Below are 27,463 nucleotides of genomic sequence, written 5' to 3'. Positions count from 1 at the left end.
CACAGTGTCTCAAAGATAATAAATGCTGGCTTGCCAGCATAACTCATATACATTTCTAACAGAAGCCCAACCATTATCCTTGCCATCATACAGCGAGGGAAACTTCGATTCTCTTGTATCTTCAGTTTTAGCAATTTACTGTGTGTGTGTGTGTGTGTGTGTGTGTGTGTGTGTGTGTGTCCGTCCATGTCCCATGCACCACCAGTTGAAAGGAAAGAGGTTAATAGAATCTTTTACAAAGGATTATTAGAATACGACTGGTATTGGCTACCCCAATACCATATTATGTAAAGCTGAAGTCAGTGAAAACTCTGCTCCCGGACTCAAGTTCTTTTCAGCTTTCCCTCTAGGTTTGCTGGATTGAAAAACATGGTCCTGCATGTTTTTGAATGGCTCCGGAGCTTTAATCATCCCTGATTATGCCATCTCTTCCCTTACCACCAGACACATCTTCCCATCCCTTCCCCTCTCCACCATCTGCAAGAACTGTAAACTTTGTGACTCCCTTGTTCACTCCTCCCTTCATACCAATCGCCCCCTTGGCAGCTACCCCTGTGACTGTAAGAAATGCTGCAGTTGCAGCAATACTTCCCTGCCCTTCATCAACTTTCCAGGACCCAAATCGTCCTTTCAAGTGAAGCAACACCACTTGGAATCTTCAGGGGTCATCTACTGCATCCGGTGCTCCCGTTGTGGTCTACCCTACATCAGAGAGTCTGGTCACAGAGTGGGAGATCACTTCACTGAACACTTCCATGCAGGGGAACTTCCAATGCAATCCTTTTCAATTTCCTGCCCAATGCCCATGCCAACATGTCTGACCATGGTCTTATGCACTGCCAGACTGAGACCACTTGCAAATTGGAGGAACAACACCTTATATTCCATCTGGGCACCCTCCAACCAAATGGCATTGACATCTATTTCTCTGCTTTCCATCATCACCCCCCCCCCCCCACCAACCCCTCATCATCTCTCCCTTTCCTCTAGCTCTTTTTAAAAAAAAACTTTATTTAAATGATTTTTAAACAACATACAATCAGCCATAACAAAAATAAATCAATTTTTATATAAAAAAAAAGAATCCTCCCACCCCCTCAGCCAGCCCCCTTAAGGGGAGCCAAAAATAAAAGTAAAACATAAAGCATATACAATATTTCAAAGTATTTCCAAATTCATATATTCCAAATAAGGAGACCACATTTTAACAAAAAAAGAATAATTATCATGCAAATTACATGTAATTTTTTTCCATAGTAATACAAGCTCTCAATTCATTTTGCCAGCGTACTATATTAATCTCCACGTTATCTTTCCAAGTACTAGCTACACATTTTCGTGCTACAGATAACACTAAGTGTACAAATGCAATTTGAAATTTATCCAACCTCATTCCCTTCAAAGAAACCATATAGCCCAAAACAAAATCGATGGATCTCATGGTAATTTAATTTTAAATAATTTCTCCAAAACCAACCTAACCCCTTCCCAAAATGGTTGTACTTTCCTGTTTTAAATGTGGATTAAGTACTGGAACTTTGAACTTTTTTTTTCCACCTAAACTTTCACATTTTGCTTGTTTGATGAACATCTTAAGTAGCTTGGCATGAAATTTGGCTTAGTGAAGACATACCCAGGGAGGTGTTTGCACCTTCACGGATATATAAATATGAATTTGTATATAAATACAAGTTGTTGTCATCACCTGTTTGCACTTTTGTAATTTGGCCTGTTCACCACTGACCTCACAAGGTCTGGAAATTGGGTCACTGACCTCGAAATGCTTCACCCACCAAAGGGTCCATCGCCTTTTCAGTTCATTACCCAGTACTAGATTCAAAATGGCTTCTCCCCAAGTTGGTTTGTCCACATACTTTTTCGGATATGCTTTACAAATTCTGCCCCATCTGAACTTTTTGCATTAAGGAGGTGCTAGTCAATATTGTGAAGATGAAGTCTCAAGTTCGAGTTTAGTTTTCATCCGATCATACCATCAACTTGATGAAACCGTTGTCTCCAGTTCATGGTGCAGAACAGTGCAAACATATGTTACAGACAAAATAATGCATATACACAATACATATGAACATAATATTAAATCAGTAGTAGAGTCATGGAGAGTTGTTTTAACAGTCATTCAGCAGTCTCACTGTCTGTGGGAAGAAGCTGTTCCTCAGCCTGATGGTTCTGACTTTAATACTTCTGTATCTTTTCCCACAGAAGTAGCTGTAAGATGCTGCATGGTGGGGTGGTAGGGGTCCTCAATGATTTTGCAAGCCCTCTTTAAACAACAATCCTGGCAAATCACATCAAAGGGATGGGGGGAGGGAGAACCCAGTGATCCTCTCTGCTGCTTTTATGGTCAGGTTGGATCAGTGGATTGGCCTCCAATCCAATGTTCTGCAACGACTATATCATACTGTGATGCAGCTGGCTAGGAAGCTCTTGATTAACTTCCTGTAGGAAATTGATAGAATGGTGGCCAGCAGCCTATTGAGCCTTCCTGGCAAGTGAGGAGATGTTATGTGTCCAGGTTGGGTCATTTCTTAAGTGGACTCTAAGGATCTTGGTGCTCTCTAATCTCTCCACTACTGAGCTATTCATGTATAGTGGAGGGTGGATGACCCTGGTCCTTCTGAAGGACACCATCATCTCCTTTGTCTTGTCCACATTGAAACTTAAGTTGTTATTGTCCCACCATTTCACGAGATCTTCCACCTCTTCTCTGTACTGCAACTCATCATTGTGGTTGATGAGGCAAACAACTGTCATGTCATCTGCAAGCGATGACTCTGTTGGAACTGGACCTGGCATTGCAATCATGGGTCAGTAGAGTGAACAGGAGTGGGCTGAGCACAGAGACATGAGGTGCGCCAGTGCTTAACGTGGTGGTACTTGATGTTCTGCTGCCAAGGTTGCTGGACAGATTGTAATCTTTTAGTGAGGAAGTCCAAACTCCAGTTACAGAGAGGGGTGTTGAGTCCAAGAGAGGACACCTTCTCAACCAGCCTTGGGGGTATGATTGTATTAAATGCTGAGCTGAAGTCAGTGAAAGCAGTCTGGCTTATGAGGCATCATTCTCCAAGTGGATCAGGAAGGAGTAGAAGGACAAGGCTATAGCATCAGCAGTGGAAAGGATTCATCAATAGCAAATTGAAATGGATCCAATGTCTCTGGGAAGTGTGCTTATATATGTTCCATCACCAGATGCTCAAAGGATTTCATGACGATGGAGGTCAGTGCTACTGGGTGGTAGTTGTTGAGGCCTGCTCCTGTCACCCTCTTTGGTACCTCTTTGGATGATGGACTGCTGCAATAACATGTTGAAGATTTCCGTAAGGACCTTTCTCAGTTGGTCAACACAGTCCTTCAGTACCCGACCAGGTATGTTGTCTGGTCCCACTGCCTTATGTGAGATCACACTGGATAGGATTCTCCTCACCTCAGCTGTGGCTGTGCAAGGGGCCTATTCTTCAGAGGGAGATAAAACTTTCTTTGGTGTCAGCCTATTCTTCTCGTTGAACCATATGTAGAAGATATTCAGTCTGTTTAGAAGCGAGGTGTTGTTGTTATTGATTACGAACTGACTCCTGCACTTTGTGTAGCTCTGAAGCCTTTTCTAGTGCTGAATAGGTGGATTGCTTGCCCCACACCAAATTTCACTTGCCAAACCATGGACAACTCTGCCGTGGAAGTGCGAGAAGAGGGGAAGGATTTGTGCCCTGTTTCCAGGGCAGGAACACAAAGCCAAGGCTGCTGTCTTTTGTAATTTAAAGTAGAGCACATATATGTCCCTTAGAATGAGGTGACATAGTCTCAAGAGAATAAGTTTGAGACAGATGATGAGGAAATGCTTCTCTCAGAGAGTAATGAATCTGTGGAATTCTGTCTCCAAGGTTGCCTCATTGAATTTATTGAAGACACCAATAGATTTTTAAAGAACGGGAAATTAAGAGTCATGGGGAATGGACAGATAAGTGGATCCGAGTCCACGGCCAAATTAACCATGATCCATAATCTTATTGAATGGACCAGATGGTCTCCTCCTGCTCCTGTTTCTTATATCTCTTATTTATTGATGCCCTTGGTTTTCCATTACAGTGGTGTCCCAGACTGTACATAGTTTTCAACTGAACCTGGGCAAATGAAATGAATCAAATTATGAGATTATTAAATATAAAAGTAAAAAGTCAAAAATAAAAGTCACTATCTTAGAGGATCTTTCCATGTCCCACGCACTAATGGCATCATGAAGAAAGCATGTCAGTGCCTCTATTTCCTCAGGAGTTTGTGGAGGTTTTGTATGACTTTGGAAACCTTGGCAAATTTCTTCAGGTGGAGAGCATACTGACATCACGGTCTGGTATGCAGACACCAATACCCCTGAGCATAAAACCCTGCAAAAGATAGTGGAAACAGCCCAGGATATCACAGGCAAAAACCTCCCCACCATTGAGAACATTTACAAGGAAAGCTACTGTTGGAGAGCAGCACCAATCCACACCACCCAGTGCGCGCTCCTTTCTCATTGCTACCATCAGGAAAGAGGTAAAGGTACCACAAGACTTGCACCACCGGGTTCAGGAACAGCTGCTACCCCTCCACCATCAGATTCCTGAATAATAAACTCAGTCAAAGACTCATGTAAGGACTCTTCCGTGTGCACTTTATTGATATTTTTCTTTGTATTGCACAGTCTGTTTGTTTACATTTCTTTATTTCTTTACATCTATATGAGTAGTTTTTTGCACTACCAATAAATAGAAATTCTGCCTGGCCCACATGAAAAATAATCTCAGGGTTGTATGTGATGGGGTGTATGTACTCTGACAATAAATCTGAATTTTGAACTTGGAAAATTAAAAGGAGAAGGAATTTTATAGGAATTTTTAAAAATCATAAAAAATTTAAATAATGGCATTTGAAAATAAAATGAAGATAATTTGATGTAGAAAGGAGTAAAACAGGGCAATCTACATCAGAAGATTAACTAGAAGAGATATTGGTTGAGAAAAATTTAGAATAATTCTGTCTTGCTTTGGAAATCTGTAATTGGTTTCCGCATGTCCAAGCTCGCCATCACGTGGCCAAAGACGGGAACTGCATGGAAGAGATTTTCACTATGTAGCCTAATTTGTCTGATTTGTTATTAAGACTTTTCTTTTGGCTGGCTGCATAACCTTCCAATTGCGATGATGAAATGCCAAATTTACTAGATTTTTCTTTGAAGATGCAACAAAGAAAATGATAGAGCATATTAAGAAAATATACTGAGGATAATTGCTCCAAACTTGATGCAAATGTCACACACAAAGGCACTTAAAGCAACAGACTGTAAATTGAGCTTTTCCCAACCTGATAACTGCAGTCGTGAGGAATGTATTTGAGATCATGGAGAAAATAGCAGTAATCCATCATGTGCTGATTTCAAATGTAAAGGCTGCACTGTGCATTCATAAGATGCTTGCATTAGCTGGAATGTAGCCAATGTTATAAATGAAGTAGAGACAGATGTAGGAAAACAGAATGACATTCGCAGCTCACTGGCTGGAGATGTGCCTGGAATGCTTCTGTACTTGATCTTCAAATGGCTTGTTGGATTGGAATTGATGTCCAGGTCTTGGAAGAAGGAGTGTCCCAAGTTAAGAATGTCATCATATGTACAAGCTGGGCCAACTTGGAGACTCAGTGTGGTTGGTCTTCAGGCAGCAAAGTGAGTGAAGAAAACATGATAGCTTTGAATAATTTCAAAACCATTTCATCATCACCACCTCTTGCTTGGTACATTGATAAAATATTGGCGCATATTGTGTAGCAACACCCTTAGAATTGCTATTATTCATGTTAAATGTGAACAGTGATAATATTTTACCTCCAACCCTCTATGCTCTTGTGTGGTAATCCTTTTTGTGGAGTCTTACTAAATGCTTTTTGGAACTCCAGCTAGTTCACTAGTTTACTAGTTACCCTTTGTTCATCCTGTTGTTGCATTTCCAAAAAACTCTAGCAAATTTGTTAAACCCCATTTCCCTTACATAAAACCACTTTTACTCAAGGAGCATATGATTTTCAAAATATTTTTTTATCTCCTTAGTAATGGATGCAGGACTTTTCAAATGATAGAAAGGAATGAAGGAAGATGCAACATTAGCTCCTGACCATGAAGTCTAACAATATCTCATGGCCTAGTGCTGGAGTGTATTCCCTCATGACCAAAACTGCTTACCCATCTTTATGATGTGGCAACTCTTCAATGTCTTTCCTTCCAAGTTGGGCCACACCAATCTCAGCCATGGCTGCAATAAACCATCTATCAACATCTTGGCAGTGAAGTAAAATAGGGTGTCATGGAATTCTACCTCACAGGAACAGGCTCTTCAGCCTAACTTGTCCCTATCGACTAGGCTAGTCCTCTTTCATTGCTTTTTTCCCATATCCCTTTAAACCTTTTCTATCCATATACTCGTCTGCGTGTCTTTTGAACTTTACAGTTGTCCCCACTTCTACCACTTCATCTGTCAGCTCATTCGTATAACTACCTGCCTCTATGTGCCCCCCTGGTCCATTTTAAATCTTTCCCCTTTCACCTCTTAAATCTATGACATCTAGTTCTAGCTCCCATATGCTGGGAAAAACCTGTGACTATTTACCTTATTTATGGCCCCCATGATTTTATAAATCTCAAGAAGGCCTCTTTTATGCTCCAGAGAGAGGTCCTAACCTATCCAGTCTCTGCTTATAACTCAAGCTCCGCATTTCCAGTAACATTCTTGACATAATATCTACCTGTGTTGCCGCTTTCATTGATAGTTAACCCCCAAATCTCTTTTTTTCCAATATATTTGTTCTTCGGTTGTCTGGCGCATAAGCAGTCAGTGAATTGTGCTTAAGAGACTAAGAGTCTTTTAAATGTTCTTATTGTATCAGCCTCCACTGCCTTCACTGTAATACATTCCAGATACCCACCACTCTATGTATCTGGCTCTGATATCCCTCCTAAAATTTCCTTCACATCTTAAATGGAGAGGTGGGATACAAACTAGAGGACATGGGTTAAGAGTGGAAAGGGAAAAGTTTAGGGGGAACATGAGGGAGAACTTCTTCACACAGAGAGCAGTGGGGGTGTGGAACGAGCTTCCAGCTGAAGTGGTGAATACGGGCACAATTTTGAAATTTAAGAAAAATTTGGACAGGTACGTGGACGGGAGAGGTATTGAGGGCTATGGACAGGGTGCAGGTCAGTGGGACTAGGCCAAAAAATTTGGTTCAACACAGACTAGAAGGGCCAAAGGGGCCTGTTCGTGTGCTTTAATGTTCTATGATTCTATAGATATCCTCTGGTATTGGCCATTGTCACCCTTTGAAAAAGGTACTGGCTGTCCACCTATCCATGTTTCTCATAATCTTATATACCTCTATTAAGTCACCTCTCATCTTTTATCGTTACAAAGAGAAAATTCCTTGCTTGCTTAACTTTCATGACACGCCCTTCAATCCAGGCAGCATCTTGATAAATATCCTCTGCACCATCTCTGAAGCTTCTATGTCCTTTTCCTGTTTTATTTATATCCTTCCTGCAATGAGGTGACCAGAACTTTAGAAACGATGCAGAGGAGATTTACTATGATGCTGCTTGGATTGGAGAACATCTTATTGAAAGGTTGAGCTAGGCAGAAAAAACAATTACGCTAAGGGGGGAAGCTATTTAAAGGGGATATAAAGGGAATGGTTAATAGTTAATGCCATCTGGCTGGAGAGTCCTAAGACAGAAAATCAGGTGTTGTTCCTCCAATTTATGGGTGGTCTTGGTGGGATAGTACATGAGGCCATGGACAGACGTGAGTTTGGGAGTGTGATACAGAACTGAAATAGTTGGCTGCTGGGAGGACTCTAAGACTGGTCCAGACAGAGCGAAGGTGCTCAGCAAAGCGATATTCCAGTCTCTCTGATGTAGAGAAGGCCACAAAGGGGGCACTGGATGCAGTAAATCAGTCCTGCAGATACCCAAATGAAGTGTTGCTTCACTTGAAAGGCCTATTTGGGGCCCTGGACTGTGGCGAGGGAGGAGGTGTGGGCGCAAGTGTTGCGCCTCCTGTGGGCACAGGGGAAAGTGCTGGCTGGGGCGGGGGGCAATTTGTGGGGAGGGATGAGTGCATGAGGGAGTCATGGAAGGAGCAGTCTCTACAAAAGGCAGAGAGGGGAGGTCAGGGGGAGATATGTCTAGAAATGGGATCCTGTATTAAGTGCCGGAAATTCTGATGGATGATGTTTTGGATGCAGAGGCTGGTGGGGTGGTAGGTGAGGACAAAAAGAATCCTGTGTTTGTTGAGTCTGGGGGCAGAGGGGGCCAGGGCAGATGAGTGGGAAATGGAGGAGATGCAGGTGAGGGCTAAGTTCGTGGTGGTGGAGGGGAAGCCACATTTGTGGAAGAAAGCAGACATTTCAGAAGATCTAGACTGAAAGACCTCATCTTGGGAATAGATGCGGTGGAGATGGAGAAATTGAGAGAAGGAAATAGAATCCTTTCAGGGGTCAAGGTGTGAGGAAGTGTAGTCGAAGTAATTGTGGGAGTTGGTGGGTTTATAATATATGTCGGTGGAAAGCTTGTCTCCAAGATGGAGACAGAGATCTCGAAAGGGGAGAGTATTGTTGGGATGGACCCGGTGAGTTTGAGATTGGTGGAAATTGGCCACGAAGTGACCAGTGACTGGCCTCTCTCTGCAAATTGAACAGTTGCATTAAAAAGAACATAAAAGGCTGCATGAAGAAAACCTGAAGGAGGGAGATAAATAAAATATTTATGATATACTTTTGCATATGCATTATCTGAGAGTGAGTGGGTGGGGGGGGGGGTGGAACATATGATTTGCTGTCTGATTTTTATCTGCTGCATTCTCCCTAGACTGTTCACGTTTTCTATTGGCGACCTATATGTAAAAATGTAGTTTCAGTAATAAGCCGTCATACGTTTGCTCCAGATGTGTCCCTACCATCTGCCTGTCTTTTATGCCAATGATCCAAATAAGAAACTGTTTCAGAATACAAAGTTAGGGGCCCAATTCTTGTTGAATGGTTCTGTCTTAAGCTCTGCTAAATTCTGAAGGAGGTTGGTTGGTATAGAGGGTGAAGTCTGTTTCTGTTAGAGTTCCACACTTAGAGGGAGATAGATCCCCAATGAAGATGAATGGTGCAGACAGGATTATATGATTCATGACCACAGATTGAGCTTTAGCTTGTTAAAATAGGAGCAAATCTCAAAGGTCTATGTTGGAAAAGTAGACCAACAGAGTCCATGTACGAAGTTCAAAGCTAAGATAAAGCAAATGTTTGTACTTCGATTTTGCTGTGTTTGTATTTCCATCGGGATTTTCTCTCAAAATATTTAAAATGTATGTTCTTAATTAAAGAAAATTATGATTGATGACCTAAGAGTGGATTTCTTGGAATCGTGGTCTTTAATGAATGTCGTTAGTCTCGGATGATGGGTACATAATGAACATATGTCACATCAATACCACCAGCAAATGTTATGCAAGGTCTGAATAACTAGAGAGGGGAATTTGAATTTTGGACAGTTTGCATTCCAAAGACATTATTTTTCTTTTATCACCCTCTCAAGGAAGCCATTGATGGATAAGGGAGTATAATGGAGATGAAGTCATTGAAATTCCATTGAATAAAATAGAGAGAGGGCCCCATAGTTCACAGGAGAATTGAGCATTATTTTTTCGTAGATACATGCAGAAATAGATTCAGTTCAGCCAAAAATGAATGGCTGTCACTGGCATTGACTTGCAGTTCCCCAGTTCTAGAATGTCACTGTCAGTTGGGAGTGAGGATAAAAGTTCTGCTTTGTTTTGGAGAGAAGGTAGAATTACTTCCAGATGTCGAAGTATTTTGTTCTTAGAGAAAGGAATATGAGACAATTTAGCTCCTTGACAACAAGGAGTTAAATATTTCTCAGTGGTCAGCACATATTAATGACATTTGTGCAATGATTTTGCAGATACTGTCCATAAACATTGCATAAAAGTTCCAAGATACACATACAAGAGGTGGAGTTAGGGTCAGTGCCACCTTTATCATTCAATAACCAAATAAACAGAGACTGAGTAGGACCAAAGCTATAGAGTGCCTGTGTGTGTTTGTGTCAGTGTCAGGTCCACAGAGGAGCTAGAATTCTACTAGAAACGAACCACTGGTCACAGTACAGTCACCGTTTCTTCACTCATGGTAAAGTCATAAGGCTATAACTTTTCTGATTGCTTTTGCTCTATATTTTATTGCATTTATGCTGACTTTTATAAGAGTAATTGAATCTAGTAGCATTTCTATTGTCACATTACTCCTGGTATAGTAAGAAGGGTTCTTCTTTGAGCAGTCTAGCATGTTAACTCTAACAGCTATACAAGACAGCAGGGCAAATAACAGTTCCAGGGCAGAGTTGCAAAGAAAATAATCAATACAGAGCAAGGGCAGCATAATATTACTTTTGTGAGATTCATTCAAGAGCATAATGGCTGTGGAGAAGAAACTGTATTTAAGCCCATTGGAGCTCAATTTCACACTTGAGCTTTCTTTTTGATGGGAGGAGGGAGAAGAGAGTATGTCTCGGGTGTCTGGGGCCTCCAGAATGTTGACTGCCAGTGGGAGGTGAAAATAGAGATGATAAAGGGGAGGGAACTTTGTGTGATATTCTGAACTGCACAGTTTTCTCTGATCTTGGGCAGAACAGCTCTTGTACCACATGGTAAAGCATCCATCTCGATTAGACACCTGTAGAAGTTGTTAAGGGACAATCGAAAGTGTGGCTAAGGAGCTGGTCAACAAGTGTAGAAGGACATAAGAACTAGGAGCAGGAATAGGGCATCTGGCCCATTGAGCCTGCTCTGCCATTTAATGGTGCTGGCTGATTTAGTCGTGGACAACTCCACCTACCTGCTTTTTCCCATTATCACTTAATTCCCCTACTATGCAAAAAAAATCTATATCATAAGTATATTTAATGTGGCAGTCTCTACTATTTCCCTGGGAAGAGAACGTCACACATTCACTACTCTCTGGGAAAATGACTTCCTTCTGATCTCCATCCTAAATCTACTTCTAAAGGACCATTGAACAATAGAACACTTAATTACAGAAGCAGGCCTTTCAGCCCATCTAGTCTGTGCCAAACTATTTTTCCACCTAGTACCATCAACCTGCATCCAGACCATAACCCTTGATAGCCCATGATATCTGTTACATCCATCTACCTATCCAATTTTCTATTAAGTGTTGAAATCGAACCCGCATCCACCACTTACTCTGGCACCTTGTTCCACGCTCTCACAACTCTCAACATGTTGAACCTCCTCTGCACCACCTCCAAAGCCAGGAGACCAGAACTGCATGTAATACTCAAGCTGTAGTGAGACTTGTAGCAGAAACCCTCTGATTTTAATTTTAATCCCTCTAGCTATTGAAGGCCAACATGGAGGCACAGTTAGCAAAGCGGTTAACACTATACAGTTACAGTGCCAGCAATCAGGACCAGGGTTCCAATCTCGTGCTGTCTCTAAGGAGTTTGTATGTTCTTCCTGTGTCTGCATAGATTTCCTCCAGGTGCTCTGGTTTCCTCCCACCATTCAAAAACATACCAAGAATTAAAGGTCATTTGGGTGTAATTGGGTGGTACAGGCTCATGGGCAGAAAAGACCTGATACCATGCTGTTTGTCTAAATTACAATTTTACATTTTAAGTTTAAATTTAAGCATTCCATTTATTGTTTTGATTCCTTTTTGCACCACCAAACTAACCTTTTGTAATTCATGCAGAAGAACAGCATGCCTTAATCTTTCATTGTAAAATTATTATCTGATCTACTAATTTTCCTTCCAAAGTTAATGACTTCGTACTTACCAATATTCTGCTCCACTGACTAAAGCCTTATTATAGGGTGGATTGTGGAGGGCCATGTGGCTTCTCCATCTGGAACTTGGTGGGAGTGACTGGTTCTGTAGGTTTTGATATTCCTGTGTTGGGGAGTTAATTATTGCCAGCCAACGTTGCCCTACACCATTAACAGCCACACATTTGGGGGGTCTTTCCCTGTGCCCAATTTTACTAATACAATATCCTGACTCTCAGAGTGAGTCCCCAAACAGGGAGCAGGTCTTGGAAATGTTTGTGCAGATGGTACAACCAGCACTGGTCCAAACAATCAGTGGGAGTGTGGATAGGAACAATATCCAGGCATGAGATGGTCTGCAGCTGACAACCCAGTGAAGGTGGATGCTCCCTGGTGGCTAAATGGTACGTACTAGATATGCAGCTGCCAGGCTGACCCCTGATTATGGTACGACAGTTGTTATCTGGGATGTGTGTCATCATGTGCCTCATAAATCTGAAGGAACACCTGAATGAATGACCTCCATGATGGAGTCACTGGCCAATAAGATGACTGTAGTACTTCAGCATAAAAAGGAGTCAGGATGGCCTTAGACGACCTGTTTGCAGATGAAGGTGGTATTGGTGCTGTTGTCGGTAAGAAGTGCTGCATTTATTATCCGGGCCAGTTGGGGAATACCATTCACTCACCACCCATGAGAGTCGGTGAACATATTAAACAAGCCAAGGAGCAGTTCCTTGAGCAAAATACCTCCTGGGAAACTAATGGACCTGTGGAGCTGGGGGAAGTTGGCGGGCCATCAGGGGGTATGAGCTGTGTGCAATATAGTTATGTTAATGGGGTATTAGCCTGTAAATGGATTGGCACAATGCGGTAATATCCAAGGGGTGGAATGTAGTGTGGATTATGGAGGGTAATGTGGCCTCTCTGTTTGGAACCTGGTCGGAATGTGGATTGCAGAGGGTTATGTGACTTCTCTGGCTAGAGCCTAGTCGGAAGTAACCTCACCTGCCAATCAAGAGTTAGATCTGCCTATTTGTGAGACTGATGTATATGATTGGCCCTGGCAGCTGACGTGGATGGGCCCTGCATTGAAAAAGCAATACATGCCATCTCTGTCTCTCTCTCGCTTTGTATGCTGATGCCTTCAAATATTCCCTGAGTCCCAGGGTGCAGGTTGCTCCAGAGGGCCGACTGCAATGGGCCAGTCCTGGATCCCGAGCTGTGGCCATTGCTAGAAACCATTTTTACATGCATGTACTTATTAGTTGTGACCATTGCTGAGCTCCAAGCTGTAGGCAGCTCCAAAGGGCCGACTGCAATGGGCCAGTCCCATATCCTGAGCAGGATTATGTGTATGTACTTGTTTATTTGTTATGGTATACTGTGCATGTGGGTGGTGGGTGCTGAACAAGTTAAAGCCTTGTTTCTCAGTATTCCGTGCCTGAAGGTGGTGGGTGATGAGCAAGTTAAAGCTTCGTTTCTCAGTATACCGTGCCTGAAGGTGGTGGGTGATGAACAAGTTAAACCCTCGTTTCTCAGTGTACCGTGCCTATGGGTTGTGGGTGCTAAACAAGTTAAACCCTTGTTTCTTGGTGTACCGTGCTTGTATGCTGTGTATGTTAGTCTGTGTGAGTGTGTACCCTTTTGTGAATTCCCCTATGCATAAATAAAGATCACTGTTCGTTGATTACTCATGTCTAGCCTTGATTTTCTTTGAACTCATCAAACCTATTCTTGAACACAATTATTCCCACCTTTAACCTATCTGTAGACTCTCTGCATTCTCTGCACATTTTGCTTTCCTACTCAATTTAGCGTCATCAGCAAACTACACTTGGTTACCTCTTTCATATTGCTATTATATATACTGTATATGTGAACAATTGTGGGCCTAGTACCATCCACTATGACACTCCAAACATCACTGATTGACAACCAAAGAAACACCTATTTATCCAAAATCTCTGACCTCTCTCAGTTAACCAATTCTCTATCCATGCTTATTGATAAATCTTTTCTGCAGCTCCTCATTGAATAAATTCTGGAAAATCCAAGTATACAACATCCACTTTTTCCACTATATCGACCACACTCATTATATCCTCAAAGAACCCCAGTAAATTTGTCAAACATGACCGGCCCTCCCTGAATCCTTGCTGTGTCTGCCTGATTATTAATTTCTATCCCAGATGTCTTGCTATTTTTTCCTTAGCGATAACTTCAAGCATTTTCTTGAGTACATACTGGCCTACAGTACATACTGTACATACTGGCCAATAGTTGCCTGCCTTCCACCTATAGCTGGTTTTTGTACAGTGTTGTGATATTTGCTGTCTTCCAATCCACCAGGACTTGTCCAGAGCTGGAGAATTTTGTAAATTACCACAAACACATCTTCAATAACTTTTGCCATTTCTTCCAATAACCTGGATGCATTTCTATCCTTCCCAGTTTCTGGCATCTTCAGCATAATTCCACCATGAGGCATACCTTCCCCTCCCTTTCCCTTTCAATATTTGGAATGAATCCTCATTTCCTCTGTGACTCCTCAGACCAGTCCCACCAACTATTCACTGTCTAACAGCACTTCCTGTGCATCTGCAGCAAATACATCACCTCTGGCTACACTTCTTCCCTTCCCACCGCTTGTGAACCCAAATATTTATTTCAGATGAAGCAGTTCTAATTTGAGGTTCATATGCAGTCTCCTCTCCCAAACCCAGAGAGCAGAGCACATGCATTCAGTTTGCAGGAATTATCCTGATCTTCTTGTTGCCTACCGCTTTAATTCTCCATCTCCTTACCATGTGAACCTATCTATACATGATCTTCTGCACTGTTATAAAGAAGCCAATCATGTTGAAGGAACCACCCCTCATCTTCCATTGGGACACATTACAGCCTTCTTGATTCAATGTTGAACTCTACAACTTCTATTAACTCATTTTCTTTGCCTGTCTCAGACTGACCATTTCTGCTGTAAATCATCCATCTGTTCAGTTTTTCTCCCTCTCTCTAATGATAGCCTGATTTGCCCAGCATGTCCCACAGCCCTGTAATTCACGGCACCTCAGACTTCTTTGCCTGTAGCCATTATTGCATGATTATCCTTGTGGTAACCCTGACTAACTTTGGCCTCACCCCATCAGAGATACTTCCTTTCTCCTTTTGATACTTCTTGCGACTAAAAACCATCTTGTCTTTCCCTTTTTTTTCCCCATTTCTGATGATTCACAGAGAATCTCTGACCGGCTGAGTGTTTTTCTGTTATTATCTCAGATTTCCAATATCTTTAATATTTTAATGAGGTAGAATTTTGGATACATTCACCTTAGTTTATAGTTTGTCTGATTAAAGCTATATCACTCTCTAAGCAGGGATTAGGTAATTGGTCAGTACAGTATATCTTACATCATTCTCTTTGTTCAAATATCAATCATGGAAACTCTAGCCTGTTCTATTTATTCTCTGGTCGTATGTATCGGAATGCTTTGATACAATGCCAGTTACGGCAAATAGCTTCCGTGATTTTAGCATATGTTATTTAAATCTCACTATTTGGGATGACAGATGGTTTTGTGCTCTGTATTATATTGCCTGTCTCCATCTTCATGTGAGTTGTTCACTCCACATGAAGTTAAGAGCCTATCACAACAAAGTCTTGGCCACAGCAGAGAAAATTTGTAAGTGACAAACTGCTTGTCCCTCCAACCCACCTCCTCCAAAGGCATTGGCATCTGTTCAACAAAGTGGGGGATTTCCCCAAGTATGTCCTTGGCCAAAGGGAAGATAAATCTATTTCTGGCATTTCACTATCAAGATAACACTGGGAGTTTTTGGTTGTGTCGTCAGCTTACAATAAGCAACCACATGAACTGCCTGTTCACTGACATGACAGCCAAAGGGTGAGTAACAAGAGAGTTACTGTTGACATCAAGGTAAAAAAAAATGAACTGAACAGAGAACCACTGAACAGGTCAAACAGAAACTCACTGTTAGATAAGGAAATCACACCATTCCAAAGATTGTGCAGTGTGAGGTAATATAAAGAATGATGAGCAGAGATGCTGGAAGGCAATGTTCACTGGCTATGATGCTATTGCTTAGTAAGCATATTTGATATATCAGCTACTGTGTTAATTATAGTACTTTTATCGTAATGAGAAGAGGCTTGGATATCTGCTAATTATTCCCCAATCTGATCTATGCCTCTGACAGCTTCAAAATATATCAGCTACAGTGAATTGGGATATTATTTTACAAAGTAAATAATCGATTAATAACTCCCAGAAAAGCATCACAACAACTGGAAGTCAATCTCAAATCTGCAGTTTCTGATGTTTAATTGGACCTTCTACGTCAGTACCAAGGATGCAGAGCAAGGCAGCAGAGGTTGGGTAACATTTAGTGATGCCCTCTACTCTGGTCGCCCTACTATCCACAAGATTCAAATCACACGTGGGATGGAATAGTCACCAATTAGTGGGGGAAAAAGGTCCTCAGTGCCAATCAGGAGAGATTTTTTTTTTAACTGAAGCTCCAGTCATCAAATTCATTTCAAAGCAGCAGATGAAGCCATGGATGAAGCCTGAAGCAATCCATGCCCCCATGACTAATGTATTTTGACTGCAATATTGCAATTATTTGTTGAGTCTACTCCTTCACCATGCTCCAAACCCACAATCTCTATCACAAGGAAGGACAATTGACCTGGTTCTTGGAAAGCCCATCACCTGAGATTCTCCTTTAAGACCCACATCACTCTGACTAGGAAACACATCACAGTTCCTTCTTAGTTTTTGGTCCAAAATCTTGGCACCAGGTATCTGCTGAGGTGGGTGGGCTGAACATGGTTGTTAACACTTCAGCCTTGCTGCTATTGGTCAGTACATTGGAGGACAGGAGCAGTGGTGTCATGTTGCAACTGTACAAGACATTGGGTAGACTGCGTTTGGAATACAATGGCTCTGGTTGCATTGCTGTAGGAAAGATGACATTAAGTTGGAAAGGATAGATGAGGATGTAATCATGACTGGAGGGCTTGAAATATCTGGAGAGACAGGATTGGGTAGGATTCTTTTCCCATGGGGCATGAGAGGCTGAGAGGTGACCTTGCAGAGATAAACAAAATCATGAGGGGCATAGATAAGGTGAAAAGTCACATTTTTTCCCCCAGGATAGTGGAGTTTAAAACAAGAGTGCATAGGTTTAAGACTTAAAAGGAACCCGAGCGGCAACTTTTAACACTCAATGGGTGCTGAATGTTATGGAGCTAGTTGCCAGAGGCAGTGGTTCAAGCAGGCATTACAACACTTAACAGACATTTGGACAGAGGCATGTGTAATGAGAAAACCAGAGGTATATGTGCCAAGCTCAGGAAATTGGGACTAGCTAAGCTGGGTAATGGGATTGGCATAGATAAGTTATGTCTAAGGACTTGCTGCAATGCTCTATTTATTTAGCAGTCACATGCCAGTGCCCAATAATGTTGAGGATTGAATGTTTTTGCAGCCTCCTCCCATTAGATTTGAACTTCATGCTTAGGTTGTTCCATCTCTGTTTCAATGTTTTGGTTATAGTACCATTGGATGTCTTGTTTGGTCATGTTAGAGTCAGTCTAACAGATAGGATAGCACATCTGAAGAGCAATTACTGCATCAGATGATCTTTCGTGGTTATCAGATTATCAACTGAACTTAAATTCCATGGCTGCCATTGTGACATTGAATGGACTCAGAGACTGAGAGTCAAGATTTCTTGGCTCATTCAACCAGTAGCTTTATTGATTCATATGTGGCCACCTGTTGGTAACTTCTCTGCTTCTGTTGTTGAGAGAGTCAAAGTCAAAGAAAGAGAGAAAACATTATAACAGGAAATGACAGACATTCTTGTTAAATATCAGTTGAAACTTATCTGTAACAATAACAAGCTGTGTCTTTCGAACAAGCTTGATGCATTTTCTTCTCTATGCTGCATATTTTGTTCATCTAATGACCATGTGTGTTGCCCTTCAGCAGGTTTGCTTGTAATATCAATGTTTTTGCAATCAAAGGAAGCTGACGGGGAGTCTAAACAACAACCTTTGAACAGGTCGTATAGTTTTTACCTTATATGGAAACAGTTTCACTGTTTGACGATGGAGGGTTATGCATATTCCTTGCCAGAAAAAGTTGTTTTTGACAATTGCACTTCCAGTGTACAAACTGCTGCCATACTGAGACATATTTTTTTCATTTGATTTGTTCTTTTTCAGACGTAAATGTTTGGAAATAGTTTTCAATCAGTGGGGATATCAGATATAATCATATTTTAATCCTAATTCTCTTTTATGAGTTTTTCCAAGCATGCCATAGCATGGTATGTTTATTGTTACTTAATAAAGCAAAGTTAGGATTGCTTGACAAATTGTTTAATCCCTTTTTATCCTGACAATTTGCAACTCTAAAAATGACAACAGCTGTAATCCGCATTCCATTTCAGTGGTGTTTACTGTACTAGTAATAATGTCTTTATCACTACTTTGACATTTTCAAAGCTCTTATGTAATTTCGTTCTGCTGGTGCTTTTCATTTTAATAACACATATGGTCGGATGCATTTTTAGATGTAAATAACTTTTCTTCAATAATTTGATATTGAGAGCTGTTATCAATACAGTTATCACAATACAGTTGTCACAACCACAAAGAAATGGGCCTGACAACCCATTAAACCTGCACCGACCTTCTAAACCTCCCCTACACTAATAAAAATGACCAAGCCTACCCCACACTGATGAATGGATTAAAATATACCTTAATATCTTTGGGTCCCTCTTCCAGCATTTTTCCCACTTTCTCCCTGTAATTTTACCTCTTCGATCTTAGAATTTTGACTCAAAATTTTGACTGTCCATTTTTTCCCATGGATGATGTCTGACCTGCTGAGTTCTTCCAGTGATCCTTTGTCTGCTCAAGACTCCACTCCACCCTCTGCAGCTTTTGTGTTTCTCCACTGACTATCATATGTCCATTTGCACAAATCCTGCAGGAATCCCATTTCATTCTTCCCATATTCCTGTCAACCCCATCCTCCCACCCCACCCCTGGATTCCACCATCCACCTGCACTCTAAGGGTAAATAACTTGCGCCAATTAACTGTTCAGTTTGTACTCCATCATTAAACTTGAGAGGAAGTTTAAGAAAATGCACACAGTCGCAGGGAGGAGATGTAAACTCCATTCAGGCTGTTTTGGAGGTCGAGAGTGAACATGTTGCTGGAGTGGTGAGGCAGCAGCTCTGCTAGCTGCGACACATATTCTTGTGTGCTAGGATAATTCAGGCAGCTCCTCTAGGATCAGGCTGGGAGGTGGGGATACCTACAACAGCTGCTTTTATTGGCAGGGTTTCCATATCCCTGCCTCTCTCCTGGGTGTGGAGCAGGCTTCATTTTCACCTCCAGGCTCTCTTTCACCTTATACATCATCCTGGCTTTGATGTTCATTGCTATTCAGCAACATACAGGCTGCAAGAGGTCAAGTTGAGGGCGCACAGCAACCTTTCTGCAAAGCACAAACGAGGAATGAATTTCTAAAAATATCGCCCTTTAGCTTTTATTGGTGTGAGAGGTTTACTGTAAAAATTGGCAGGATATTTGTTCCTGAGAACTGTACAATCTGATTATCCCATCATCCAGCCAAGGAAGTATGGATTGTGACCACAAATTACTTTGAAAACACTCTGCCCAATCTCTTCTTTGGCTGAGGAAATGAAATTTGTTCACACCAGAATCATTCTAGGGTTCTTCCTGATCTCTGTTGGTCCATTCTAGGTCATGAATCACAGTCACACGCAGGTGCTACAGAGCCATTCATAGAGTAATTTATTTTTTTACTCTAGTTTTCACCACAACTTTGTGCAGCCTTTGGACTATACCAGTTGCAAAGGAAGGCTCAGCTGATCTTGGTAACTTCAGGATAATATTGGGTTTCATCTCCTGTTGTCCTCATATATAGTGTCAAGACAATGAAATGTGGGCTAGTTGCTAATCCCTGAAGTATCTCCATTCTCTCTCCTGATCATAACTGCACTGTCACGTTCTCAGTAGGGAGCTTTAAAATTATACCTTGGATGCAGTTGATTTAATCATTTCAAATTTTAGATTCTGAGGAACGACTGTCCACAATGCTCCAACCTCATTACACTTTCAGCAAGTTGCATGCAGAACTGAACTTTGAGTCATCAGGTTGATCAAAAACATGTAAACACAGTGACATCTGAAACAGATTAAATAGTGACAGCTTAAAGGCAAATATGCACACTTCTGTGCTATTTATTCATCAGTTTAATCAGTACATTGATCTGCAAGTTGCACATTTATTTGCACATAAATTAAAGTTTGAAGACGCTTACATAGAATATGCTAATCGCATTTCAATCGGTATTTAAGTTATTGGCAATGATATATTTTGATACAAAACCTGCTTGTTTCCCAATGATTTTTGAGGAGTTGATTATAAAATGTGGGTGTCAGCATCGTTCCACTTTTCAGACAGTACATGCAACGCTTTTATACAATATATGCCTTAATTTTATGAGTGGAAAAATCTTTAAATCTTGTTAAAAATATATAGTGAAATCCTGTAACATCTCTTCATGATCCAAATTGGTAGGTTTGTGGTGGCAAGCCGCTAGGCAGGTGAACCGGCCCCGCTTGTAATCTACGCGGCCTTCTGAGCAACCTTCCTCGGGTCGGTAAAGCTCTCTTGGGCCAGTAATGGCCGGATGTCAGTGGGTAGATGGTCGAGGAAAATTCATTCAAAGAGTGGGCAGTTGGTGTGATCACCCATGAGCACAAGCATCTCATCCATCAGCGGCACCGTCAGGGGTTTCCCCTCCTTCTCAGCACCGGGCTCAGAAGCCCGCGCTGGAGGACCACGTGACATCCGAGTGACGTCGGTGCCCCCCAGCACGGTTCTCAGCCAGGTCTAGGCTGGGAGTATAAGTCCAGCCCCGGCAGCCAGCAATAAATCAACTTTCCGCTCACTGAGCTCAACCTGTCTGGTTGTGTGTTCTTTGAGTAGCAGGGTAGCTGCCGCTACAATTGGTGACCCCGACTGGTTCAAATGTCTTTGAACCCAACATGAGCAAACCTGGGATCAGTGCTATAGCCGTCAAGCTGCCTGACTTCTGGGTTCAGGAGCCGGAGACCTGGTTCGGCCACGCGGAGGCTCAGTTCCACCTCCTCCAGATTTCGTCTGACATGACCAAATTCTACCATGTGGTTGCTGCCTTGGACCAGGCCACCGCCAAACGTGTGCTGCACCTCGTTCAGCACCCACCCGCCGAAGACAAATACGGGACCATCAAGCGAGTGCTCACTGGATCCCTCAGACTATCCAGGCATCAGCATGCCACTCGGATGCTGCACCTCGATGCCTTGGGGGACTGGCCCCTGGTGGAGCTGATGGATGAGATGCTTGCGCTCATGGGTGATCATACCAACTGCCCACTCTTTGAGCGAATTTTCCTCGACCATCTGCCCAATGACATCTGGCCGTTACTGGCCCAAGAGAACTTTACCAACCCAAGGAAGGTTGCTCAGAAGGCCCAAGTGCTATGGCTTGAGCGATTCCCGGGGGGCTCGGTGGTCCAGCAGGCCCATGAGGCATGGGCATGACCATGCCAAGCCTGCCCCTAGTGCTGTGGTAGGACACCTGGCCTCTGTAGGGGCCATCAAGAGCATAACCAGGGGCATGGCATCTGCTCCGGGCCTCTGCTTCTACCATCAGCGCTGGGGAGCCAAAGGCTCGGAAGTGTCGTCAGCCCTGCTCGTTCCAGGGAAATGAGCAGGCCGGCCGCTGTTAATGGCTGCAGCAGCTGGCCAAGGACACAGCCTCCTCTACCTGCAGGACTCAGTCAGTGGCCGGCGCTTCCTCATCGACAATGGGGCCCAGATCAGCATCATCCTGGCCACGGCCATCGAGTCCAGGAACCGACCTCGAGGACCTCCCCTATGTGCGGCCAATACAACAGAAATCTGGACGTATGGGAACAAGACAGTCCATTTCCAGATCGGCCGGCAAAAGTTCTCGTGGAGGTTCACCGTCTCATCCCTTCCAACCGCCATTCTGGGTGCTGGCTTACTCCTTGCCCACGGCCTCCTGGTGGACATTCGAGGTAGGCGCCTGGTAGATGCCTGGACTTTCCAGGCCATTCGTCTAGATGCCTCCTGCACAGAGCAGCCGCAGATGGCCACGATCAGCACGCCCAGAGACAAGTTCTAACGAATCCTGGATGAGTTCCTGGCCCTCCTCAGGCCACAGTTCTCTGCTGCCTCACCGCGCTACGGGATGTTCCACCACATCCCCACCCAGTGTCCACCGGTTCACACTAAGGCACGGTGGCTCCCAACTGACAAGTTCCAGGTGGTGAAGGAAGAGTTTTCGCATCTGCTGGAGCTGGGGATCATTCGGCACTCTGACAGCCCTTGGGCCTAACCGCTCCACCTGGTCCTGAAAGCTTCCGGTGGCTGGCGCCCCTGTGGAGACTATCGAAGGCTCATTGAGGTGACAGTTCCTGACCGTTACCCCATCCACATCCAGGACTTTACGGCTGACCTGCATGGTGTGAGGGTTTTCTCCAAGGTTGTCCTTGTGCGTGGGTATCACCAAATCCCGGAGCACCCTGAGGACTTACCCAAGACAGCCATCATCACCCCCTTCGGTTTGTTCAAATTCCTTTGCATGCCGTTCAGGCTAAAGAACGCCACTCAGACCTTCCAGCGCCTCATGGACTCAGTGGGCAGGGACCTGGATTTCGTCTTCATTTACTTGGATGACATCCTCATTGCCAGCAGGGATCAGGTGCAACACAAGGCCCACCTGTGTGACCTCTTCTCCCGGCTGGCCAACTTCGGCCTCACCATCAATCCAGCCAAGTTCCAGTTCGGGAAAGAGTCCATGCAGTTCCTGGGCCATACCATCATGGCAGAAGGAGCCACGCCCACCACTACAAAGGTCGCCACTATCAAGGAGTTCCTACACCCAGACAACCTCAAGGGGCTGCAGGAGTTTGCAGGTATGGTCAACTTCTATAACCGATTCATACCAGGAGCCGCACGCATCATGCAGCCGCTATTCGCCCTCATCACAGCCAAGCACAAAATGCTCACCTGGACCCCAGAGGCCTGCAGTGCATTCAAGGCCACCAAGGATGCCCTTGAGAAAGCTACCATGCTCACCCACCCGCACACCGACCTGCATATGGCGCTTTCCATCGATGCCTCTGCCACAGCTGTCGGCGTCATCCTGGAGCAGCAGGTGAATGGACAACGGAAGCTGCTGGCATTCTTCAGCCGGCTTTTCCACCCACCAGAGCGCAAGTATAGTGCCTTCGACCGTGAGTTACTGGGCATGTACCTGGCAGTGTGGCATTTCCGCTATTTCTTGGAGGGGAGGACTTTTACCATCTTCACTGACCATAAACCCCTCACTCAGGAGCTTGCAATGGCAAAGGATCCCTGGTCGGCCCACCAGCACCTCTCCTTCATGTCGGAGTTTACCACCGACATTCGGCACAAGGCAGGGAAGGACAATGTGATTGCTGATGCACTCTCACGACTGGCCATCTGCACGCTGACACCCGGCCTTGACTTCAACCAGCTTGCCCGGGACCAGAAGTCCGACGAGGAGATGTGAGCCTTCAGGACTGCCATCACGGGCCTGCAGTTCCAAGACCTAGTGGCGAAGGCACCATCCTGTGTGATGTTTCCATGGGTACCCCGTGGCCAGTGGTTCCCCAGCAGTGGCGCAGGCAAGTCTTCCATCACATCCACGACCTTTCGCACCCATCCATCAGGTCCACGGTCTGTCTGGCATGGGCTGCGGAAACCAATCACGGGCTGGGCCAGAACATGCACCCATTGTCAGATGTCCAAGGTGCACAGGCACACCAGGGCGCCTGTGCAAGAGTTAGAGCACATCTGGGGACAGTTCAGCCACATTCACGTGGACCTAGTTGGGCCCTTACCAGTTTCCTGGGCAACCATTACCTGTTCACGGTGGTAGATGGCACCACTCGTTGGCCCAAGGCGATCCTGATGCTGGACGCCTCCACGGACCCCTGCTCCCAAGCACAGTTGCACGGTTGGGTTGCCTGGTTCGGCATTCCGAATCACCTCACCAGCGATCGGTGCGCCCAGTTCACCTCTGTGCTCTGGGAACAGCTCACCAACAGGTTGGGGATAGAGCTACCCCGCACCACGGCCTATCACCCGCTGGCCATTGGGCTGGTCGAGCGTCTGCACTGCCACCTTAAGTTCGCACTTATGGCCTGACTCACCAGTCCCGACTGGGTGGTTGAACTGCCTTGGGTGCTCCTGGGCATCCGCTCCACGGCCAAGGAGGATCTGCAGGCGTCATCAGCTGAGCTGGTCTACGGCGCACTGCTGGCACTACCCGGTGAGTTCATCAACATGCCTCACAAGCCCCAGCGGTTGCTGCACGAGCTATTTCCCCACTTCCGGGTCCACTTGGACTCCTTCGAATCCCCACCGCCGCTCAGACACAGCACACGGCCATCTTATGTTCTGAGCAAGCTGCACTCCACAGAGTACGTTTTTATTTGGCGGGGCCCGCCAATTGACCTCTTCAGAGTCATTATGAGGGGCCGTACAGGGTTGTCCAGTGTTCAGGGTCTACATTCACGCTGGACATCGGTGGCAGACGGGAACTGTTTAAGGTGAACAGGCTGAAGCCAACTCACCTCGACCTCACCAAACCAGTGATTGTGGTCCAGCCCAAGAAGTGAGGCCGCCCAGCTAAAGAGGACATTGGCGCCGGTTCTGGGGCGAGCTGTGTGGCAGCATCCCACTAGGCAGGTGAACCGGCCCTGCTTGTAATCCACGTAGCGGGGCAGCTGGCCAAAATGGCGCTGTCGGGGGTTTCCCCTTCTTAGCATCGGGCTCAGAAGCCCGCGCTGGGGGAACCATGTGATGCCAGGTCTGGGCTAGGAGTATAAATCCAGCCCGGCAGCCAGCAATAAACCAGTTTTCTGCTCACTGAGCTCAACCCGTCTGGTTGTGTGTTTTCAGTAGCAATGTAGCTGCCGCTACAAGGTAATGAATTCCACTCTCTAGGACTGTCAGAAGTCCATTTGCCAAATCTGCTTTTGTTTAATTTGATAGGCTAGATTTATCTTATTGAATTTAATCCTTAATGTTTTATGTATCATTTCAAAATGTTTCCCTCCCATGAAATGGTGTTCTGACCCACGACATCCCTGATATTAACATAGCTGTTTGTAGCATGAGAGAGAGGGCACACAACACCAGAGAAAGAGAACACTTTTATTCAATGAGAATGGCACACATGGTCTGTGGATTGAACTGGGGTTTTGACGGCGGTCCAGGGTTTATATCGGGATATGTGGGAGGTGGAGTCAGGGGAGGAGCCAGTCCTTAGAGCATTGCACCAGTAGTGAATTCCCAGTTCACTACATTCACCCCTTCCTTTTGAATGAAGCCTGTGTTTGAAAATGAGAACATCGGATAGTCAAAACATAATATTTATATTATTTACGTTCAACTGTCAAGAAGTCTGAAAATATGGGTAGAGCGCTGCAGTGTCGGCTGGCCCTGAGCTTCCTGACCCTCTTGTGGTTCCGGGGCCTTGAGGTGTGGGTGATCTGGCTCTGGTTGAGGGGTGGCTGGAGCCATTTTCTGCAACCGCTCACCTGAGCCCCTTGGAGTTTCTCCGGAAACCCTGGGTAGGTCAGATTCCTGGCCCCCTCGAGATGGTGGACTCTCAGTTCCGACGGGCGCCAGGCCCCTGATCAAGACAGTGTCCTCCCTGCTATCCAGGTATGTCACATAGGTGTAAGTGGGGTTGCCATAGAGTAGGTGCACCTTCTTGACCAGGGGGTTGGATTTGCTTCTCCTCATGTGCTTTTGGAACAGCACTAGACCTGATGCTTTCTCTCGAAAGAAAACATCAGCTCGTGAGGAGTCGCATTGGTCGCAGTGCAAAGTAGTGACCTAATGGAGTGGACCATGGGTAGAACGTCCTTCCAGCAAGAATCTGGAAGTCCTTTGGACTAGAGGGCCAATTTTACGCCCTTCCAAACCGTAGCATTCTCTTTCTCAACCTGTCCATTCCCCCGGGGGTTATAGCTAGTCATCCTGCTGGATGCAATGCCTCTCACCAGCAGAAACTGGCATAGCTCTTTGCTCATAAATGATAAGCCATGGTTGCTATGGATATAGTCAGGATACCCAAACAGGGCGAACAAGACAGCGTGGATGTATCTGGGCAGGGAATGGTGAATGGGAAACCGGAGTACTTGTCAATGACAGTGAAAAGGTGGAAGTTCCTATTCGTGGAGTGGAGGGATTCCTTGAAATCAACACTGAGCCATTCAAAGGACCTGGATGCCTTTATCAGGTGTGCCTTCTTGGATGGTAGAAGTGCAGCTTGCACTCTGTGCAGACCTGGCATGGCCTGGTCATTTCCCTGACATCCTCAATCAAGTAGGGTAAATTACTTGCCTTGACAAAATGAGACATGCAAGTGATGCCTGGATGGCAGAGCTAATTGTGCAGTGACTGCAATTGGCCGGTGTGTGCAGAGGCACAACTTCCTCTGGACGGGGCATCTGGAGGCTCGTTGAGGGAACCAGGTTGGTAGACTATGTCGTAGTTGTAGATGGAGAGTTTGATCCTTCTCCTAGCAATTTTGTCATTTTTAATTTTGCCTCGTTTTGTGTTGTTGAACATGAAAGCCACTGATCGTTGGTCCGTGAGCAAGGTGAATTTTGTACCCACTAGGTAGGGCCTCCAGTGCCTGATGGCCTCTACGGTGGTTTGTGCCTCTTTCTTCACTGATGGATTCTGAAGCTCGTGACCTTGTAGGGTCCTGGAAAAAAATGCAACCGGCCTGCCTGCCTGATTAAGGGTCGCAGCCAGGGCTACGTCTGAAGTGTCGCTTTCCACCTGGAAAGGTACATTTTCGTTCAGCGCATGCATAGTGGCCTTTACAACATGGTTTTTGATATAGTTGAAAACTGTTTGAGCTTTGGCTGTCAGTGGAAAATACGAGCTTTTTAGGAGGGGTCGGACCTTGTCGCCATATTGAGGGACCCTTTAGGCATAATATGAGAAGAAGCCCAGGCACCTCCTTAAAGCCTTCATGGTCCTCAGAATCAGGAGTTCCAACAGGGGGGAACATCCTTTTGGGGTCGGGGCCAATGGTGCCATTCTCCACCATGTAGCCCAACATGGCTAGGTGTCTCGCCCTGAACACACACTTACTGGTGTTGTAAGTGACATTCCGGGCTTTAGCTCCATGGATAAAGTTCTGGAGGTTGGTGTCATGGTCCTCGAGAGTGTGGCCACAAACGGTAACATTGTTGAGGTATGGGAAGGTGGCCTTCAACTTAAATTCCAAATGGGACCCTCCAGAACTGATGGAGTCTCGCGTTAGCCTCAAAAGTGGTGCAGGGACGGTCCTTGGAACAGATTGGCAACTGGTGGTAAACAGCTTTAAGGTCAATGGTCGAATTGACCTTGTACAGTGAAATTTAGTTCTCCATGTC

The 27,463-nt window shown here is 44.6% G+C and overlaps 1 protein-coding gene across 4 annotated transcripts in view; it reads left to right on the top strand.

Moving 5' to 3' along the window:
• Window positions 1-10,109: 10,109 nt before the first annotated feature.
• Window positions 10,110-27,463, top strand: part of LOC138751743 (integrin beta-1-like) — a 178,361-nt gene continuing 161,007 nt past the window's right edge. For 3 of the 4 annotated variants that reach the window (XM_069914445.1, XM_069914444.1, XM_069914446.1), the window contains exon 1: window positions 10,110-10,233. In XM_069914445.1, coding sequence (XP_069770546.1) covers window positions 10,231-10,233 — 3 coding nt within the window. In that variant the 5' untranslated portion in view covers window positions 10,110-10,230. Of the gene's footprint in view, window positions 10,234-13,224; window positions 13,247-27,463 lie in introns of those variants that run through there. The other variant, XM_069914447.1, reaches the window with a different exon arrangement.

The sequence above is a fragment of the Narcine bancroftii genome, chromosome 1 (assembly GCF_036971445.1).
Source record: "Narcine bancroftii isolate sNarBan1 chromosome 1, sNarBan1.hap1, whole genome shotgun sequence".
Classification (NCBI taxonomy): Eukaryota; Metazoa; Chordata; class Chondrichthyes; order Torpediniformes; family Narcinidae; genus Narcine; species Narcine bancroftii.
This window is presented reverse-complemented; position numbering and strand designations above follow the sequence as displayed.